The following is a 19,516-nucleotide window of genomic DNA, read 5'->3' on the forward strand; positions in this document are numbered from 1 at the left end:
TTCTGCTACGGTATGTAGACTTCAATCAATCAATCAATTTTTATTTATATAGTGCCAAATCACAACAAAAGTCATCTCAGGGCACTTTTCACATAGAGCAGGTCAAGACCGTACCCAACAATTCCCCCATGAGCAAGCACTTGTGCTCAACCTATGAGCACAACTGTATATGAGCCCACTGATCTGAAATAATTTGCATGTTAATAACAAATCACCAAAGTCAAAAACAAGTTTCTCATCTTTCATCAATCTGTATCTTTCTGACATTTAAAATGAATTATGTGTGGTCATGGTCATGTTTGGTTCAGTCTTTTGCATTCAGCATCGCTCTCATCATGGATAGCACTCTACAGTACAATTTCAAAATAGTAATACTACTAATTAATAACACTGTAAACATTATATTACTACATTAATGTATAGAAACATTAATAGGGCTTAATACCAATAAACATATTTAAATCTTTCAGTGTTCTCTTTGAAATACTTGATACATAGAGATGCTTTGATTCATTACTTGAAACTGGATGTTCAATGCAACGCTTTCATTAAAAAAAAGAAGAATTTGGTGTGATTTTTGGCTGTTGGGACTATCGTAATTGGCATACTTGATGGACTGGATAGACTTTTTGACAAGGCTTTTTGGACTTGCAAGTCAGGCCTCAAAGACTTAAGACGTGACTTGATCCATAAGACTTAAAAACAGCTCTTCTAATTATCAATGTTAATTATAGAAAGTTCTTATTTTCTGCTGTGTGTGAACAAATACAAATACAATTATTTATAGTTATTATAGTGTTATTCCCGTCTCATTTTTGTAAAGCGGATGATGAACCTTGAAATCACCAATTCACACTTCTTTTTACAGGTGTCCATATGAACACTGGAAGAGGTTTTCCTCGCTGTAATCATTCCTCCTGTTCATACTGGACATTAAAGATCCCCTTCAAATGTGCTTTTAGTGCAAGTGATGGAGGGCAAGATCCACAGTGTGTCCACACAGTCATTTTGTGCAAAAATGCATTTAAAAGTTTATCTGAAGCTTTTATGAGGCTTCAGCAGTCCGAGTTAGTCATATTAAGTGGATATCTACCACATTTACAGTCTTTTAAGCATCAAATTCCTTCTTTGTGTTTCCCTGTTGAGCTGCGGAGGAAGAATAGTAACAAAAAGAGGGACTTTGACACTAAAAAGACTGTAACATTATGAAGCTTCATATTTGCTTCAGATAAACTTTTAAATACATTTTTGTATTGGCCAGTATGGACAGGAGGGATGGTTACAGAAAGAAAAACATGTGTCAGTGTTCATCTGAGCGCCTGACTGTTATTTTAAGACTAAGAAAAAACCGTGAACCCATCGTTTATTTAAATGTGAGTAGTGCCGTTTGTTGCCAGACCAGCAGGTGGCGCGCGGTCTTACAGGAAGTCTTATGATAGAAACGAGGAAGAAATCTGTACACGGAAGTCCTCCAGGATGTTACATGTATGAGATTTTGACTTTTTGCAGCGTTTCACGGTTCAGTTCACCACTTCTTCTGACGACTAGTGAAACCACAATGGCAGCGAGTTATGCGTCCGTCGTCGTAGAGACGCTGATAAGATGATGCGCGGTCTGCAGCGGACGGTAGAAATCCAGAGCGGGTCAATGGACGTCAGGACGTGAAGTGCTGCTGTTTTGACAGCTGGGTTGAACCTCCAGTACCTGCTCTGTCTGACAGAGCTGCTCAGGACAGACACGAACCGAGGCTGAAACCGCAGAGAGGGATTTGTTTTATGTAGAGACGCTTTTCTCCGTCTGTGAAGCTGCTTTTAAAGCGTCATCGAAGGAAAGGAGGAAAGGTGAGAGCAACTCTGTCACTTCTTTTTGTCTCTAAAAGTCTTCTTCCAGTCCTCACCGTGGCTCTGTGTGTATCCTTTAACAAGCATTACGCTATTATATTGTCATCTTTCCCTCTTTTTCTGTGACCAGCTTCTAACCGACCGGTGCTCATGGCTTCATCCCGGCTGAAGTACCTCTCTCTGGGTGTGCTGGTGTTCCAGACCACCTCCCTGGTGCTCACCATGCGGTACTCCCGCACCCTGCAGGCCGAGGGCCCGCGGTACCTGGCCTCCTCTGCTGTGGTGGTGGCCGAGGTCATGAAGATCCTCACCTGTGTGTTGCTTGTCTTCAAAGAGCACAGTGAGTGGGGCACAATGCACATCACATTAATCACCAGTAGTGTCATTCTGTTATTTTTTAAATTAATTAATCAATCAGTCAATTATGGGGTCTATAAAATGTGAGAAAAGCATGTTAATAACAAATAACCAAATCACCCTCTGACATTTAAAATGAATTATGTGTTTGGGTCATTAGTTCAGTCTTTTGCATTCAACACTGCTCTCATTATATCACCATAATCACCAGTAGTTTCATTCTATTATATTACTTTTTGATCAATTAATCAATTCTGGGGTCTATAAAATGTCAGAAAATGGTGATAGGGGGCCATCATAATTCCTAGAGGCCAATGTGACATCCACAAATTCCTTGTTTCATCTGGCCAACTGTCTGTTACTCCCCCAAAGTTTTACATTTATAAGGTATCAAACAGAGAAAATCAGCAAAACATCACATGTGAGAAGCTGGAACTGAAGAACAGTTGGTGTTTTTGCTCTATGTATGATTTAAAATGATTAATCGGTTATCAAAATTGTTGTTTGTTAATTTTCTGTCGATCAACCAATCAATGAATTAACTAAACATTTCATGGAAACCATGAAAAATGGTTTTGATTTTGATACATGTTAACTACTTCACAGTAGAGTTCAATAGATGTTCTCCAACAACTTTCTCTAAATGCAACAGTTTAAAATTGGTCAAATTATTATTTAAATCCAGAATCAGCTTTTGGTTCTTCACTGTTTTTGATACTTTGTGCTACTGACTCTTTTTCAGTACCAACAAAGTATTGACATTTAACACTCAGCCTACCAGTAACTAATAGCCCATAATAGTCTGTCATTAGAGAAGCTCTCATTAATCTGCATCTGGATCAGGTTGGTCAGGTTGCTCCTCCCTTGAAATAACAAAAACCAAACTAGGAGCATTCAGTCAGGGCAGGGACTCCTTTTTGTTTTAAATGTCTTTGTTCTGCTGCTGCTGCTGCTGTTTATTGAATTACCTGTAAAATGTGGAAGCCCTTCAACATCTGGAACACGGACTCATGCAATAAGATAAACAAAGTAATCCAGATAACTCCGTAAACCACTTCAGAAATTATTCTTTTCTTTGCTATCAGCATCAAAAACAATGAAAAGTGAAACAACTTCACAAAGCCTGCAGTACTCTGTTATCGTAGCTTTTGTATAAACTTACAGACATGTACAGATCTCACCCTAATGGCCTCAATACTCCAGTCCTGCCAAACGGACAGATATTAATCACTAATTGAGTTTCCATACTTTCTGGCGGTCTTAACATGTCAGTTTCCATTCCTCAGGTTACAGCATGCGAGCTCTAAACAGTGTCCTTCGTCAGGAGATTGCTCACAAACCCATAGAAACACTGAAGCTCGCGATCCCTTCGGGGATCTACACACTTCAGAACAACCTGCTGTACGTCGCCCTGTCCAACCTGGATGCAGCCACCTACCAGGTACAACAGAGGGCACGCCGCCTTTCTGAACAGTTGGCACACAGCCCTTCTTCATGGATGTTTTACAGCTTTTCCGCTTTGTCTCCATCAGGTGACGTACCAGCTGAAGATCCTGACCACGGCTCTGTTCTCAGTGTCCATGCTGGGCCGCAGGCTGGGCGTCTACCAGTGGCTCTCATTGCTGATTCTCATGGCTGGAGTGGCTCTTGTGCAGGTTCAGTGCACCTTTATGTCTCTTGTTCAAACAAAGAAATACGTGGGTGTTTTCTATCAGTAGCTTCTTATCAGTAGCTGCTCCACTTATAATCAGAACAAAAGCCCGTGTAAAATCAGTGGGTATGAAGTAGGGCTTGTTTTGATAAACAGGATTTGCATTTGCTCCAGGGTGCATGATGATGGAGCTCTGGGATGGTTAATAGTCTTTATTTTGATTAGATGCTGAGGTTATTTGCCATTTATGTACAAGGTTCAACATTAAGACAAAGGAACAAATCCTTGGAAATTAAACCAACAGAGCAGCTGTCCATGCATAGATCTAAACAATGCTTTAATAAGGCCCAAGACTGGATATAATATTAATTATAGAAATAATAACTTTATTTATGTACCATCTTTGTTGCAGAGATGCAGCCTCAAGCACTGAAAAAGAAGAATCATTCAGAAAAGTGGTAGAAAGTGTTCAAAGTTATTCAACCACAATATTTAATACATTTCTTAATAGCTACATGATAACTAATAACACATAATCAAGACTTGCCTTATAATCAGACTAAATTGCCATCAAATCATAGAGAAAAATAGACATGAGTGACGATTCAGAGGTCAACATTCAGGCTACTTTACTGCCGTCCAGTGAGAATGAACAGGGTTGTATAAACATCTCAATCTTTCCACTTAAAAGACAGCATTGATTAAAACATATTATACTTTATTCTAAGGATATAAATAAATTATATGCATAATTTTCACTTCCTTTACTCTTTGTTAATGCTTAAGTGAAGTAAACGATGTTCTCTTGGGAAGACGCTCCACTCTGCTCCTTTGTTTTTCCTTTTTGAACGCTCTCTACAAATTTTTCAAGTTGTGCTTCTTTCCTCCGATCAGCCATGTCTGAATAGGCGATGTTTACTAGTTTCGTGGGAGATGATCTATTGAGCAGATCTAGCAGTGGTAGATTCTGCTAAAACGGTTGCGTCAGTAGAAAGCTCAGTAAATCAATAACAGGGCCAAGTGTTCACTGCATTTTCCAGAGTTTTTTCCAGAGTCTCCTTGTGGAACATGTCTTTCTGATTACTGACTGTGGAGCATGAACCAAGACACATTTTTTTGGGATATTTTATCCTTACGTCCAGGAGGAGAATATGCCTTCCTCACTTTTAAACTGCATGTACAGCAACTGGCCAAAGTAACACTGAAGCAACAAAGTACTGTTGCCAAAAATAAGTATGAATAAAGAAGGAAGTGAGGGGAAAAGAAAAACAGTGAAACAGTGAGAGAACAACAAGAAAAAAAGGCACAACCTTTGTTTATAATGCCAAGCAAAACTAGATTATTGCTACTCTACACTAGGCAGGTATCACAAAAGAGAAAAGGCGCCCCAGAGTTAAATAGTATGTCTTGACTAACCACTGCAGTTTTGGTACATTACCTGATGTCATCACCTGCAGACTTTTCCACTTGTTCACTTTCATCTATAAGGAAAGTCTCAGCGTGTTACCTTCTTACCTCTTTGCATTCAAAGGCTATTTTTATGTCTGTATACTTTCATGCTCTGCCTGGAATCATACTGAAAGACTTTTAAAAAACCATCTCGTCAGTGCTTTTAAATCTAAGAAGCATGTGGCCAATTCTGTAGGTGTGACTTTGTTTATTTAAATATTTAGTCGTGTATTGGAAGTGAGTCTGAGGCTGGCCAGGCACAAAAGAGAAACTCTTTATCTCAGTGGGAGTTACTGGGTAAGAAAAGGTTAGATAAATAAAACGAAATAACGAGGCCTTAATTATAGCGCTGAGTAAATATTGGCTGCCAGTGGTTATGAGGGATGTGCTGATGAATGATGAAGTGTCAAAAAAGGAAAGACTGATATCACCTCCCCCTTCCTCTTCCTCTTCTTCTTCTTCTTCTTCTTCTTCTTCTTGGAAAAACAAAGACAATGGCAGTCAGTTAGTATTACACTGGTTGTGATCTTAATCCGGGCCGAGCGCTCGGACAGAAGCGCAGTAGAGGAGGACAAGAAGCTACGTCTTCATAAATCTACAGGATCAGACATGTGGAAGCAAACTGCTCTCGAGTTCATCCCCGAATCACAAACATGACACCTCCTGAAGGCTCGAATAACAAATCATCACATCCAATATGACACGAAGACACAGACATAGCACCTATTCTGCAAACAATATCACCCACAAGCAAACAAAGACGAGATAAAAAAGCCAGCATGAATCTGCTAAGAAATAATTAGCCTGTTTTTGTTTCAATGCAGCTAATTTTCACTGTTCGTATGAAGATTTGTGGTGTTTTTTCTCTCTCAGCAGGGTTTTTGTTAACTTATTGAAATTTACTAAAGAAAGACTCTGACTTGTTCTGTTCAGCTCATCATCTTTCTTTTTTTGCATCTTTCTGCTGCATTTCTACAACTCTGCCAAGTTGTGAAGATGTCTTTGTATGAATTTCAGGTCCCCAGCATCATGAGATTCAGAGAGAGATTTGACTAAACTTTACTTAAATCTATAGTATTTTTTCCTTTATACCCACTTTTTAGCCATGCGAGCATCATGGTTATAGGAATTTCTGTCTTTCAGTCAATCGGTTGATCCACCACTTTAGTCAAGACTTAAGTATTTCAACATCTACTGGATGGATTGAAATGTTGTTCAGACATTCATGTTTTCCAGAGGATTTGGCCAAATAGTGATTCCCTGACTTGTCCTGTAGCGCTACCATGAGGTTGACATCTATAGTTTAGTTGAAAACTGTTGGATGGTTTTTCCATAACATTTGCTACATTTATTTAAGGACCCTGCAGGATGAATTTGAATCACTTTGGGAATCCCCTGACTTTTCCTTAAGCACCATCATCAAGTCAAAATGTCAGTTTGTCCAATATCCTGGTTAGTGACTAAATATCTGCAAAACTAATGTCCTGTCAGCCTTAGCTGCACTTTGTGTTCAGTGCTAATCAGCAAATGTTTGCATGCTACCACAATAAAATAAAATGGTGAACATGGTAAATATTACTTACAAAAATCACCATGTTTGTATGTTTTCAATGTGAGCATGTTAGGATTTAGCTCAGAGAACTGTTGAGCCTAAATACAAGCAACATAAGGTACAGCCTCACAGTCTTATTATAAAGTGTTATATATATATGTGTATATATATTTATTTTCTCAACTTGTGCATCACTTTGTGTATTATTTTGACAAAAAAAAACTTACTCAGGTCCACTTACCAGCAACTTACTTTTTCCGGAGCTTTCAGCCACATTTTGCAGTCCTCCTCATCAGATGGAGGTTGCTCCGTTGTCATGGATATTGCTTTGGAGATGATTTTGTGAAACTTGATGACAACTGAGCTGTCTCCATCTGCTGAGGAAGACTGCAGGATGTGGTTTAGAGCTTCAGATGAAGCTAATAAATGGACCTTGAATTAAGATGTTTGTCACGCCACCGTTACCAAGAATGACTTTAAAATGATGCTGAATATTTATACTTGTATGTCTGAGCTCAAGTGTTTCTCTGATGTTGGCAGTGGCCCTCTGAGTCTGCTGGGGACCCGGAGAAGGAGGCCCCGTCTGCGGGCTCACAGTTTGTCGGTGTGACGGCTGTTCTGGTGGCGTGCTGCTCTAGCGGTTTCGCCGGCGTCTACTTTGAGAAGATCCTGAAGGAGAGCAAACAGAGCGTCTGGGTCCGCAACATCCAGCTAGGTCTGTGATAGTCAGTCAAATCAAATCAATCAACTGTCAGTCAGTCTCGAACAGCACACCAGCTATTCTTACATATCACATCTAATTTAATACACTGGAATGATAAAGTGGTGAAAATATAAACATGAGACATTTGATTGAGACAAGCCTATCAACACAGGAATAATGTGATGTGATGCACCGGCACAATGTTTCTGTAGCAAGCTCTTGTTTTTGTGTACAGTTTCCTTTCTTCCCTGCACAGAGAGCCAGTTGGGCTTTTTACCTCAAATACATTTCTGTTAAGATGAATGTTCCTGTCTAGTTTATTTTTACCCTGGAACGTGTGAGGCATGTGTTGAGTCTCCTGCGATTCCTGGTGTGAGCTCGAAAGCTTTTTCACCTGCATTAAAATGTTGGAGTTGGAGCTTATTGTAGATCTACAGCAAGAACAGTGAAGAAAACTGAGTGTATTTATTTGCTTGTTGTTGGTAAAGTGAAGAAGATCAGGGCTGAAAGATTTTGAAATGATATCTAATTGCAATTATTTTGACTGATACTGCAGTTGTGATATGATTTGCGATATTAGAGGGAAGGATCATTTTTACATCATTGTTCTCATTTTCATTGAAAAACATTAAAATGATTATGTTGTGATTTTTGCAGGGATCAAACAAAGATGTTTTCCTCAGTCTGTAGAACTTGATGTGTAGGTCAGGACATCTCTGCAGCATAATATTTAATTTAAAATGCTATTTTGACACATTTCGCCTTTAGCAAATGTTGCGCCTCCCCTTCAAAATTACAGAAGGCCATACTGCGAATTTCAATTAATGGTTCAGCCCTAAAGAAGATTTAAAATTCAATAAACTGGAAATTAGTTCTGAAATTATTTATCGATTAATCAGTTGAACGATCAAGAGAAAATGTATTACCAGCAATTTTGGTAATGGATTATTGGCAAATTTGCCAAACATGATGTTGTTGCAACTTCACAAATGTGAAGATCTCCCTGTTTACAGTATATTGTTGTAAATGGATGAATTTTTAACCGATTGTCAGACAAATTATAGATGTCACCCTGGGCTCTGGGAAGTTTTAATGCACATTTTTCAAGTTTTTAGCATTTTCTTATCTATAGATTTAACAATTACATTAATTAGAAAAATAGTTGAAAGATTAATTGATAATAAAAAGATAATGATAGGTTGCAGCCCTGTTAGAAATAAAATAGTGAAGTAGTTCAGGTGTAATACTTTTTACCCAAATTTTTTAACTTATCAGTCTTCAGGGTGAAATCTTTGGACCGGTGTTCAGCTCAGTCTGACGTGTGTGTGTGTGTGTGTGTGTGTGTGTGTGTGTGTGTGTGTGTGTGTGTGTGTGTGTGTGTGTGTGTGTGTGTGTGTGTGTGTGTGTGTGTGTGTGTGTGTGTGTGTGTGTTCAGGGATGTTTGGACTGGTGTTCGGCCTGTTTGGGATGCTGGCCTACGATGGGGAGAGGGTGAAAGAGTCAGGAATGTTCCAGGGATACAACCCCATCACCTGGACGGTCGTAGCGCTGCAGGTAACTCTCACTCCACTTCCAGTGATTCAGTTGTCAAATATATCGTCTTGCCTCTGAGCTAACGGACTATTTATTTCATGGATCAGACTCCCTGTCGGCCCATGCAGGTCATGCCTTTGTCCATCTGTGTCTGTGTGTTTGTTGTTTCTCCAGGCGCTGGGTGGTCTGGTCATAGCAGCGGTCATCAAGTATGCAGACAACATCCTCAAGGGCTTTGCTACATCGCTCTCCATCATCCTGTCAACTCTTATATCGTACTTCTGGCTGCAGGACTTCGACCCCACCGGGTAGAGTCACTATCTGTCCCTCTGTCTCCGCAATTTGTTTCTCCATCTCTCTGTTTTTCTTTCTCATCATCACAATTTCTCTAGCTGACAGCGTTGTCTGGTGTCTTCCACAGCGTGTTCTTCTTGGGGGCCATTTTGGTCATCGTGGCCACTTTCCTGTACGGCTACGAAGGCAAGCCGTCCCCCAACCCCAGCAGGGCGTAAGGACACTCACGGCTGACACTACAGCAGCAGGAGGAGGTCCCGTTGAAGCGTCAAGACATGGAGGGGAAAGGAGGACAGAGGACTGGAGAAAAAGAGGGGGAAAGGTCTTTATCATATATTGTGATCGCAGAGCAGTAGAGGAGGAAGAGAGGAGGAAAGAAGGTTGGAGATAAAGGACAGGAAAAGTGAAAGAGAAGGTTAAAATAAAAAAAATAAAAAGCAAGCACAATGCTGTGATGGGTCTCACACACCAAAAGTGCCTCAGGTGGGAAGGGTAAGCAATGAGAAAAGAAAACTGTGGCAAAACAGGATTGCATGTTTTTCTTTTTTCCTATAACTACCGCTGTAGAGATAATCCTGGCTGCCGCACCTCCAGAGCTGTAAGGATATTCTCAACAGGACCGACTGGTTGTCATGTTCATTAAGCTGTTTGACTGCCTGTCGCCTTTACTGCCACATCAATCATTCCTACACAGTAAAGGATTAAAGAGGCAGACAGGCAGGAATTCCAATATCACATCTTTTAGATGTAGTGTGACTGAAGCCCAAACTGTTGGCTTGTTCACCTCAGAGTCGCAGTATTTAAGGCTTTGACAGCCTTAAGTTGTCCCACTGTTCCCTACAAAAGCAGATGTAGGGTTGTTTTTGCTCTGAAATGAACCTCCTCGACATCCACAATACTGCAACAAGCTCTAACAGTCCAACGCTTTAGGTTGCAGATGGTCATGGTTAGCATTGTAGCAACAGTTGGGTGTGCAATCCCAGCAAAGGAGGCAGTTGAAGTACACAGCCTGGGAGGCAAAACTCGGGGCAGAAAACACAAAATACTATGCTACAAGTCTTTAGACTGTAGTAGTTGCAGTGACCATAACTAGTATTGTTTTCTAAATTATGGCTCTCACGTTGCATTTTGCTCCGCTATTTTTGGAAACATTTTTTTTGTTGCCAGGCAACATATAGTCACTGGGGCGTCTTTGATAACATATACAGTGTGTCTCAGTGACAGAACGGTCTCACTCTCTAACTCTTTTCTGTCAGTCTGGAGGAGTCAGGGATCTGGGTGTAAGAATAAAATGCTACCTGACACCTCAGAAACACTGTTTGAGGCTGTAACAGCGGTGATTATTTGAAGATAATTGATTTTTTTTTTCATCGAAAACGACAGTTTGATTATGTCTGAAGATGATTTTGTACAACTTGAAAATGATGTTAACCGTGGGTGTAAATAATAGCACCATTTAAATTGTAATCTATCAATCCCAAATGAGTTTTCTGTTTAACTTATTCATTCATTAATTAGACGTTTACATTACGTAACAAAGCCACTGATGATCAACATCCAGCTCTTTATGTTCTGTGCTTGTGTAAATTATATTCTGTTGATTTTTGTGGCAAAAGCCATTAAAACCATTACTGAATGTGGCCCAGCTAAGGCTGAACTCACTGACACTCTGTGAGGAATTATATGGGAAGTTACCTTGGACTGTATAAGATTTGACTGGTGTTATTCTTCTGAAACTACTTTATTTGTTGGGATAACGCGGGTATAATTAATAACTGTATTATTTTAATTACCAATATGTGGATCTTTTATAAAAGAAAAAGTGTTTCCTTTAACTCTTCTGAATGTGTTATTGTGTCACATTCATTATATGTCTCATCGTTGATCTTTTCTATAACACACACATTTTATTGCAGTAAAACATGCCAGTAGCCTGTCATTCACATTTTTCTCCCCCCTGCAGATCTATTTCTGCATAATTACAAGTCTACCCTCCCTAAATTAATACTTAACATGTCACCTTAGAACTGCAGACGACATAACATGAATAAATTCACACTTTGATATTTTTGGCATTTATTTTAATGAGTTTAAAAACACTGCATGCAAAAGCCAGACAGTCTGAGAGAAAGGACTGTAACACGGCAGAGTTTCATGTCCTTCATATATAACACTGTAAAATACCATTAGCCAGTCATTTCAAACCAATCACTGCGTTTAACTGCAATCAATCAGCAGAACAAGTAGGAAGTAACGAGTCAAGCCTCCTCATGAAAGGGCCGTGTACCGCTCTGCCCTTGAGTCCTCAGGCACATCTGTTACTGTAAAAGACACTTGAGGCCCTGATACACACAGCGGACTGTGTGACCTCGTGGTCAAGTATAAATGTATTTTCACTGACACGTTATCTTGGTTGGGGCAACGTGAGAGAAGTTTCCGCTTTGTTTCACCCTATAAAAGCCCCAGTTATCTGAATAAAATCACTGACCAGTAAAGATCACCTTTGTCCGGTTAAAAGTGCTGCTCTAGATGTTTCCCTTGATTGTCAACGTGAGTTCTCAGATGCCGTTTGCCTCACAAACTGCTCCTGTGTCATGGCTACAATAGGCGTGTTGTTTAAATTATCCAGTATCCACACTTTTGTATGATGAGTGTGTTGCAGGGCTTGCAGCACACAGGCAGGACAGTCCTCCCGGTGATCATGGCTCTAGTACAGTTCTAGATGAGGTGTGTATGTGTGTGTGTGTGTGTGTGTGTGAAGGCTCGTTCGGTTTGCACCAAAAGTATTGAGCAGCATGAGTAAGATAATGTGGTTACATCCTATGTCTCTCTTCATCTCTGTCTCATCTGGACCAGCTCGGCAGTTCAGCATGACCTGATTCACTGGCTCACTGAGCGTATACGAACATAAATACAGCATATAGACCTGTCTGTGAAACAATGAGCAACATAATATGATGTGAAATGTTCATATTCTGTAAGCTGCACTCTACTTTTTCTGTCAGGAATCCTTATAAAACACTTTCTTATAAAATATCATAATGGCACAAGAGACTGTATGTCTGTGTGAACCATATAATGCACCAATCTTTAAAGGGTCTGTTCACCAGAATTACAAAAATTAATACATTTTAACCATGCTTAGCAGTATCTGGCATCTAGCATCTGATTGTTTTGGGTTTATTTGACCAGGTTTTGAGATATCTCTGAGATTTCTGCAACCCAGTACAATGGAGGTGCTACTTGTGCTCAAAGCATTGACGATTAACATTAAAAGACTGAATATCAACGTCTTTCCAGAAGCGGTTTTCACTGTAACCACTTTCTACTGGAGAAATACTCTGTGTACAAACTGTTAATAATGAAGTCTGTGGATTATCTACAGTTACAAGGACACTGTTTCCTGGAAAGACACATTTTAGCTATTCCCAGCAGCGTGGCGCTAGGGATGGATATATTTCATGAAATGTCTTGGGTTGTCATTCATTTTGGTGCATATATCCATCCATCCAAATTTTAATATGTCCAATATTTTGGATTTTGTTAGCATGGTAACACTAAGATGGTAAACATGGTAAACATACTTGATATCAGCATGTTAGCATTGTCACTATGAGCATGTTGACATGCTGATGTTAGCATTTGGCTAAGTACAACCTCACAATGGCTGTAGACTCTTAGTTTTTTTTTGTTTTATTTATCCAGTAATTGCTGACCCTATAAATTGTCAAAAATGTTGACAAATGCTCATCAGTACTCCTCCACCAGAGTTCAAAGTTTTTTAGTGGGAGAGAAGTGACAGTTTTTCTAATATCAGTCGTTTCCTAAAATTCTGGTGTATTACTAAAAAGCAATTTAATGTTGAGAAATTCTGCATATCTCAGACTATAAAAGCTTCTAGTAAACACAGAGTTGCTCAGTGAACATTCATGATGATTGATGTTGCTTAATTTTCCAAAACAAGATGGGAATGTTGTGTAAAGGGAAATGTTTCTCAGTTTAATGTCCTGAACTGTGACATACAGGACCATACTGCAGAGGAGATCAGAGTCTTGTTTAAATGTGTTTTTCCAAAGCTGTGTAAGTAAAGAAGTTTCATTCACCTCCATTGTATTGGGTTGGAGGCATTAATCTCACTGACAGCAAAGACGCCGGACAGATAAAACCCACAATATGGATACTGTTAAACAGTATGATGTTTTTGTAATTTGGGTGGACTGATCCTTTAAGTTTTCTAGCACAAATACAGCTCCTTTTTCAGTACAATCTTTGTTCTGAAACAACACATACTGACTGGATAAAGTAGCTCTGTTTGTCCTGTCACAGCCACGGAGGGCAGGTTCCTTTTATTACTCGTAAAATAAAGTAACCTTGCTTCTTCACCTCACAACTCCAATTAGATGGGACGATGGAAAGACAAAATCCTGTTTTTTACTATAGAAGGCTGTCATTAACACAGGCATCACTGGCTTTCAAAAGGCAGGGAGGGAGAAGCTCTGCAGCTGGATGAACTGGCCGTTTGTGATTTGTGAAAGGCTGCTGCAGGGCTTCATGTGTGAGTGTGTGTGCATACTGTAAGACCAAATCCAAGTGGTTTCTACATTTCCTGTGATATGTCAAAAGCAAAGTACCTCTGAGGATGCATGTATGTTGAATATCTATGTTTTTTTTTCGTTTTTTTTTTTTCAAAAATCATTCTTTAAAACGACCCTACGATGTATCACAATCACAAACGAGGCCCCCCGTCTGTCTGTGTGTGTGAGGCAGTCTAGTGTGACAAAGCAGCAAGCCTGGACCCGACCCGGGGGCTCCATTATAGAAAACACACAACCACAAACACATACACACCTGCACACCCACACTCACATCATCTCTAAAAGCACATCATCCAGTAACATTTCAGTTGATATTATAGTCATCTCCGTCTGTGAAGAATAAACCCCGAAGCAGTGTCGTCCTCCTCGGACCTGCATGACACACAAACACCGTCAGCTTTCCTTGTTTGCACTCTTACACAGCACTTCACTGTACAGTACAGAGCAGGCCGGTATTATATCATCATTAAGGCTGAAGAACCTTTTTAAAACAGGGTCTCTATTTAGGCTTGATCTTTTTTTTTCTCTGGGCCTGAGTAGCTACAGCACAGGTTTGCGTTACATCCCAGCACTGATGGCGTTTTTTCAAAGTTAAACAACATTTTGCTCAGTTGTGCTGGGCTGGAGTAAAGGCCTGAACACTCAATAGCTCAACAGCACCAGAAGTAGAGACCAACATACTTTCTGGATCATCAAAGGCAGCGGTGGGGAATTAAGGCATTTGTCCCCTCAATGATATTACGCGCAAAAGACTGCAACTCTGATCTTGTGCCATCGACAGTTCGTACAAGTCTGCTCATAAATCTGCTTTTCGTCTTTTCATCTGATTTTTCTGTTCGCCGTTTCCCCGTGAAAGTGGCTCACTATGATGTAATATTCCAAACGGCCAATCAGATGGTGTGAACGCTCTACTTGGGTGGTATGACGACGAGCGGAGGCCCTCTCCTCGGCCTCCACATCAGAACCTGGGCGTCGTTGGCATTGGGCCTCCCCATGGCGTTAGTGGGGATGGGCTCCATGCGGGTCAGCACCCGCGGCTGGTCCTGGTGCACCCGGCCCACCAACCTGGCCCTGGAGCCCAGAGGCAGGGACGGATCCACCGCGATATCAACCCTCATCCTCCACTTGATGGTGTGGAGCAAGATCTTTTCCCTGGACGTGGTGTTGAGCGCCACCAGCCAGGTGGTGAAGCTCTGGTCCCTTTTGATGTTAGTCAGTAAGGGCGTGTTGGATTCACTGACCGGCACAGCCCAGGTGACACTTGGGTAAAAATTGTCATTCATACTAACGATGAAACGGGATGGCTTGGAGGTGGGGCCTACTATGGTGACAGTCTCTGTTGTGTTTCCGTACCAGGGGTAGCTCACACCGTCCGAGTCGCTGATGGCCCTCACCAGGCCTTCTCGCAGCTGAGGCAGCTCCCAGCTCGACCTGGACGGAGACAGAAAGTGTAAGACTGGAATCAGAGAGATACCAAATAACTGTGTGCTGTTTATATTCTATATTTTTCTTAGTGTCAACAAATCACATGAAATGAATGGAGTATTGTCTCTACCATAGACCTTCATTGTTCTCCAGAAACTATTAAAAACACATCAATGAACCACATCCTTGCACCGGGTGACCTCTATTACTGTGAGCTATACTAATGTCAATCCACAGTGGAGATTAGTTACCATGACATTCATTATTTACTCCTGTTTGAGTAACGTTTGTGAAAAACTACAGTACCCACCTGTTTAAGGAAACTGGCCTCTTTTAAAAATGAAACTATATATTCTTTCTTTTTTTTAAGGATTTATATCTTTAGTAGGAAAAAATGGTTTGGGGTTCAGTACCACAGAAAATCTGTGAGAGTGGGAAAGTATTGAGAGACGGACGAATGCCTTGCTGGTTTTGGTCTTTTCACAGGATTTGTTGACAGTAGCAAAAATATAGAATATTACCGCTTTGTCCTTTTATAATGAGAAACATCATACCAGACTGCAAAGCAGTGTTTTAAAGCCTTCTTTGGTTGAAAGTTTTTAGGTACTCTGTTGCACATGTAACTGCATCCAACAGTGATGTCACGGTGTACTGACACACCCTGAAATACACCGCAAGGTGAGAAGTTAAACTTGTGGAGGTCAGCAAAAACAAGATTTTCAGCTGCTATGAGGTTACTTTTTAAAGGCCCAAATTAGTCATTTTTACCCAAATAAACTGCCGGTACTGTATGATGATTGAAAAATTTGATTTATTTATTTAAAAATATGCATTTTGTGATTTTCTTACCTGATCATCATTAAAACTCCTGATATACACAAATCTTGTCACATGCAGAAGCAATTAGTTGATTACCTGATCAGTAAATCACCAGAATATTAATTCACAACAATTTACAATTTTTACAATTACAAGTTATTACAATTATCTATTAACTGTTTCAGTTATTTATCAGATGAAAATACCAAACATTTACTGATTCCTGCTACACACATGTAAGCAGCAGCTGTTTTTATCTTTTATAACATTGTAAATTTAATTTAATTTAATACTTTTCCGGGTTTTGGACTGTTGGTCGAGCAAATCAACCATCATTTGAAGATGTCACCTTGGACACCTTGAGATGGGACAGTATCTGCAAACTATTATAGCATCAGAAAACATTAATATCTGACCTGCAGTCAATCTGAGAGTGGTAGCAGTTCTTCTATTTTGTATTTTGGTAGTAGGGTGACTTTTTTGATGGCTGGCATATACGGCGTATATGTGTCTCTAAGCTATAAAAAAGTTTTTTTTCCTTACTAGAAAAATCACAGAAGTAACAAAAGGAAACTATTGTGAAATGCTTGACATTCTTATCCAAACACAAGCTTGCAGTGACAACACAACAGCAGCCTGTAAATGCTTTCTAGTGGTTCAGTATGTCAGCGGATTGTCATCATCTCTTTGTTGTGCCCAACAGTTTTGTCATCTGGTGGCCCCTTTCCATCTATTTGTTGTGCTTTCATGACCAATCTGATGACAGCCCACCCCAGGCCCCATCCTCTCACCCCTACACCCACCCACCTCCTAAACCCAGCAGGATTAAAACACCCCCTCTATGCCTTCCAGATTGTGTGTGTGTGTGTGTGTGTGTGTGTGTGTGTGTGTTGGGGGTGTGGGGGAGGACATGTCTCCGTGGGCACAATTTGAGTGTGAGAGCAGCAACTGTTGTTTAGCTCCTCTAATAGCAGCTTTTCTATTTAGGTGCCAAAGTCACAGGAACAGAATCTGTCGGTGGGCGTTTGAATGAAGGAGGCTGACAAGCACAGTTAACCTGCTGCGTGCACAAATGCTCCTCTGTGAAACACACAAGAGTGATGTACAAGCAAGGACCCCTTACAGGCTATAAGGTGCATGCAAACCCGCACGCACAACCAATGTTTGTATCTGAAAGCACGTCACAGGGGGTTTAATGGGGACCCAGGTGACAGAGGTGTGAACTCACATGCCGACGTCTCCATAAGTGTTGTAAAATTCCATCTGGGTGCACGCCTGGATCCAGCCCACCACCCATGTCTCATTGCGCGGAATGGGGGGCATCACAATCCGCGCCGAGGCTTTGAAATAAGGAGTCTTGTAGCGAAGCACTATGGGCGAGTTCTCCTCAATGACAGTCGGGCAGTGGTCTATGGTGGCGGACAGGTCGTACACAACGATGTTCTCCCGTTTGATGCGTGACTTGTTACAGGCTATGCTCTGGATGCAGCCCATGGCTGTGCAGGTGAAGGTGATGGTCAGGAGGAGCCAAGTGAGCCTGACAGGCCTGGGAAACAGCACTGCTGACTGGGACTCGACCAGTATCAACACTATGAGGCCGTGCATCAGATGACACTGTAAGGCAAAGGTGGGTGCTACCACGCTCCAGGCCCCAAATCAGAATCAAAATAAGGCTTCAGTGGAGTAACAGGAGGAGTGCGAGAGGGGGGGGGGGGGGGGGGGGTGGGGGGGGGGGGGGGGCAGCTGGGTCCAGTGAGACCAGGATCCAGGACCTCTGTGTCAGCTGGCACCCGCCCTGCTGAAGTGTGAGCACATCGACCAGTGGTTGACCCAGTGCTCTGACCCCTCTGGAGGCTGCACGCCAGAAGAGAAACACCCTGCCGGGGATTAATAAAGTATCACATGAATTTTTGATGATTTTATCCTCTCCTTCAGACTGTCTGTGTCGGTGTGCCCTCTCCTGGAGGATCCGACCGGTCTGCGCTCCTGCTTGAACCCACGCGCCTGCTGCCCGTAACCTTTGATCCTCTTCTTTCTTCCCCGAGCTGTCATGTCACAACAGGCGTCGGGGGACCGGCGGACACCGGGGCGCCGGCAGGGGGACCCGGTGGTCGGGCGGCGGTGCTTGTTGATGCGGCACTGTACATGAGATGCTGCTGCTGCTGCTGCTGCTGCCTATAACCTGAGCGGCGGCTTCACAGTCCGTCATGCCTGCCGACTCTACGGGAAGGAAACCCGGTGAAACAAACAAAACCAGCGAGTCCGAGCATCTGGGACGCGGAAAAACAGCTTCCTCTCGCAGAGTTAGACGACACAGGCGGGTTGTTCACGATCAAAACGAGGGAAATAACGAGCTGCAAAGACACCGAGTGTAAACATCTGTCATAGACTGATATATGGATGGCAGTAGGGCTAAAAAATCAGATAAACAGTGTAGTAACCGTGAAGCGCAGCGTACGCCGCGCGGCATCCTCATTCGGTGAAAGCTGCACGGCCGAGTGTCGCTGTTCAGTCTGCGTGGTGCTGAAGCTGCTGAATGGACCAATGAACGGCGGAGGGAGACTGAAGGCGTAGGAGTGCCCGCGTCTGCACAGTAGTAGCTTTGCGACCTCCTTCCTCCATATTGGAATAATGCTTTCTAATCGCATAAACACAAAGCAGACAAGCAGCAGATTACAAGCCCCCATGCAGTGGCTGAGGTGTAAATCCTTTTAATGGGGCTGCAAGATAAGAAGCAACAGGTAGAGTTTGACACATATCAGGAATGATCTTTGAGGTTATTTGGCCCAAATGATGTGCTTATAAAACATCACTCCATGGTATATTATGTATACATTTTAATATTACACATTCTGTAATCAAATAGTAAGAAATCGTGTGTTCTTAATCTTGTAGAGGATCCTTTGATGGGTTATTATGACAATTTCAAAATAAAACTGGCACAAACTTTCTACCCCCCCCTCCCCCTCCCCCTTACAGGTTATAATTATAGCACTCAAAAAATCCTAACAATATATTACTGATTACCTTAAAATGCTTTTATAGGTTTTTTTTAATTGAAATATCTGAAGGGTACTGACATCACACTACCTCTAAAGTGTGAGATATTTACTACTATTTGACTTAATGGCACAAATATAGCACTACCAGCTGTTTTAAAGTTTGCACTCTGCATTATTTTTGGGTACCTATGGCAAGCTGGGAGCCTAGTTTAGATGCAAAAGCAACATTTAGCCACAGTTGCATTTATTAAATACTCTAGAGACACAGAGAAGTCCTCTTTACTGGCAAGGCGTT

At 41.5% G+C, this 19,516-nt stretch overlaps 2 protein-coding genes across 2 annotated transcripts; one reads left to right on the plus strand and one right to left on the minus strand.

Moving 5' to 3' along the window:
* The first annotated feature begins 1,451 nt into the window (after positions 1-1,451).
* slc35a3a (solute carrier family 35 member A3a) lies at positions 1,452-11,215 on the plus strand. The gene is made up of 8 exons (XM_044362070.1): positions 1,452-1,841; positions 1,972-2,181; positions 3,485-3,639; positions 3,731-3,853; positions 7,391-7,565; positions 8,989-9,107; positions 9,261-9,394; positions 9,508-11,215. The coding sequence occupies exons 2-8, from the start codon at positions 1,992-1,994 to the stop codon at positions 9,596-9,598; spliced, it is 987 nt and encodes a 328-aa protein (XP_044218005.1). The 5' UTR covers positions 1,452-1,841; positions 1,972-1,991; the 3' UTR covers positions 9,599-11,215.
* A 269-nt stretch (positions 11,216-11,484) lies between these two features.
* On the minus strand, positions 11,485-17,855 carry fam78bb (family with sequence similarity 78 member Bb). The gene is made up of 2 exons (XM_044362071.1): positions 17,448-17,855; positions 11,485-15,406 (listed from the first exon to the last, which is right to left on the minus strand). Exons 1-2 carry the CDS (start codon positions 17,822-17,824, stop codon positions 14,884-14,886), a joined length of 900 nt encoding a protein of 299 aa, XP_044218006.1. The 5' UTR covers positions 17,825-17,855; the 3' UTR covers positions 11,485-14,883.
* Between the last annotated feature and the right edge of the window lie 1,661 nt (positions 17,856-19,516).

The sequence above is a fragment of the Thunnus albacares genome, chromosome 9 (genome assembly GCF_914725855.1).
Source record: "Thunnus albacares chromosome 9, fThuAlb1.1, whole genome shotgun sequence".
Lineage (NCBI taxonomy): Eukaryota > Metazoa > Chordata > Actinopteri > Scombriformes > Scombridae > Thunnus > Thunnus albacares.

Excerpts from the sequence above, each read along its gene's own strand:
- slc35a3a (XM_044362070.1), top strand. The coding sequence starts at position 1,992 with ATGGCTTCATCCCGGCTGAAGTACCTCTCTCTGGGTGTGCTGGTGTTC. Across the intron at positions 3,640-3,730 it reads TGGATGCAGCCACCTACCAG|GTGACGTACCAGCTGAAGAT; the intron begins GTACAACAGAGG and ends TGTCTCCATCAG. Across the intron at positions 9,395-9,507 it reads CAGGACTTCGACCCCACCGG|CGTGTTCTTCTTGGGGGCCA; the intron begins GTAGAGTCACTA and ends TGTCTTCCACAG.
- fam78bb (XM_044362071.1), bottom strand. The coding sequence starts at position 17,824 with ATGCACGGCCTCATAGTGTTGATACTGGTCGAGTCCCAGTCAGCAGTG. Across the intron at positions 15,407-17,447 it reads ACTTATGGAGACGTCGGCAT|GTCGAGCTGGGAGCTGCCTC; the intron begins GTGAGTTCACAC and ends GTCTCCGTCCAG.